General features: G+C 36.5%; 1 protein-coding gene across 1 annotated transcript in view; it reads right to left on the bottom strand.

The window, feature by feature from the left end:
• Positions 1 to 681, bottom strand: part of LOC109966060 (cadherin-13-like) — an 8,005-nt gene extending 7,324 nt beyond the window's left edge. The window contains exon 1 of the mRNA XM_020610637.1: positions 646 to 681. Coding sequence (XP_020466293.1) covers positions 646 to 681 — 36 coding nt within the window. The remainder of the gene's footprint in view (positions 1 to 645) is intronic.
• Positions 682 to 1,658: the final 977 nt, after the last annotated feature.

Here is a 1,658-nt window from a genome sequence, read left to right as displayed (position 1 = left end):
ATAGCCTTCACTGATACTAAAAGAATCTATGATCCAGTCTCTTTTTTGTCGTTGCAAAATTCCTGAAGACGACCTGTCGACTCCCAAACACTGCCAACACATTTAATCACATTATGTACATTAGACTAAATACAGCTGAGATGTTGTGTGTATTATATTTATGTTTATTATTTTCAAAAGCTTTTTAAAAATGTTATCAATTAGACTGAACAAAAGCCACTCAGTTTGTGCACATGATTGCTCCTCCAGCACACAACTGCAAAGAGCCTACATGCTAATGTTGACAAGCATAGCAGGGATCTACTGTATTTGTTGTTCTTCAGTCTGATAAATATTTAATTTGTAGCAGTTCTGAATGTTGACAACCAAAAAAAAATCTCCCTACATACTTATAATTTATAACTTTGTCATTTTTGTTGTTTTCTTGATTATTAACAGGACAGGGCCTGTTAATATGTAGATTATATTCCTATATACATATGGTAAATCATATTCTGATTTATGTTGTTTGAGTCACCGGTTGAAAATGGATTCTAAAAACAATCAATAATGTTGGGATACAGAAATAAGACATAAGTTAGCACTGTTTTAAATATTTTTTAACCTTTTTGTTCAGAAAGACTGCCATCAAAGATAAATTCTTACCAGTATCACGAAAATACCGAGGTGTATAGTTTCCATATTATTTCCAGACAATGTGATGCTATAAAAGTTGATCCCTCCAATAACATTTATTGCATGCAGCTGAATGAAACATGAACTACATGCCAATGTTGGTTTTGGCTGCACTATACCTGTGAGTGGGAGGGCCTGTGTTATGACAAATAAGTTTGTAAGAACTTTATTGGTTCAGCCTGGAAGTTGAGAGGTTTCACAGCAGCTGGGTGTAGCACTTTCTAATTAACATGAGAATCCAATTTCTCATTTTGTACTGTTTGTTAAAGGGTATAATAATGATAAATACATGCATACATACATAGAATATTATGAAATACATAAAATGAGATCAAGTTGCATGTAAAACTTATAATATAGAAAGATAAGAAGCCTTTATTGTCATTGTGTCAAAATACAATGAAACTGTGAGACCCTTCCCAGCTGTTAAAGATAGATATAAATGAACACACACATCTTTACATAAATAATACATCCATACACACACAGAATCACCTTCTACATCATATGCTAACATTCATCATAAACATCATAAAACGGGCAGCTATTACACATAATACACCCACACACCTGCTGTATTGATGACCCTCTGTAGTGCCTTTATGTTGGCTGCTGAGCAGCCAGCAAACCACAGAGGCAGTATGAGTGGTAGAAGGCCACCAGCAGCTTACTCCATAGGTTGTTGTTCCTTAGGACTCACAGGTAGTGAAGCTGCTGCTGTGCTCTTTTGACAGCAGCTGTGGTGTTGATAGACCAGGAGAGGTTGTCAGATATGTGGGTTCCCAGGAGGGTTGGGTTTAAAGCTGTGAACTCTTTCCTCACAGTCTCCATTTATGAAGATGAGAGGGTGGTCTGCTCTGCACTTCTTGAAGTCTAGGATGAGTTCTTTCTATTTTGTGTGTTCACTATCAGGTTGTTTGCAGAGCACCATGTTGTTCATTTCTGGTCCTTGTCTCAGTAAGCGTGTTCATTACACCCTGAGA

The sequence above is a fragment of the Monopterus albus genome, unplaced genomic scaffold, assembly GCF_001952655.1.
Source record: "Monopterus albus unplaced genomic scaffold, M_albus_1.0 scaffold106.1, whole genome shotgun sequence".
Lineage (NCBI taxonomy): Eukaryota > Metazoa > Chordata > Actinopteri > Synbranchiformes > Synbranchidae > Monopterus > Monopterus albus.
The sequence above is the reverse complement of the archived record's forward strand: the minus strand, read 5'-3'. Positions and strand labels throughout refer to the sequence as shown.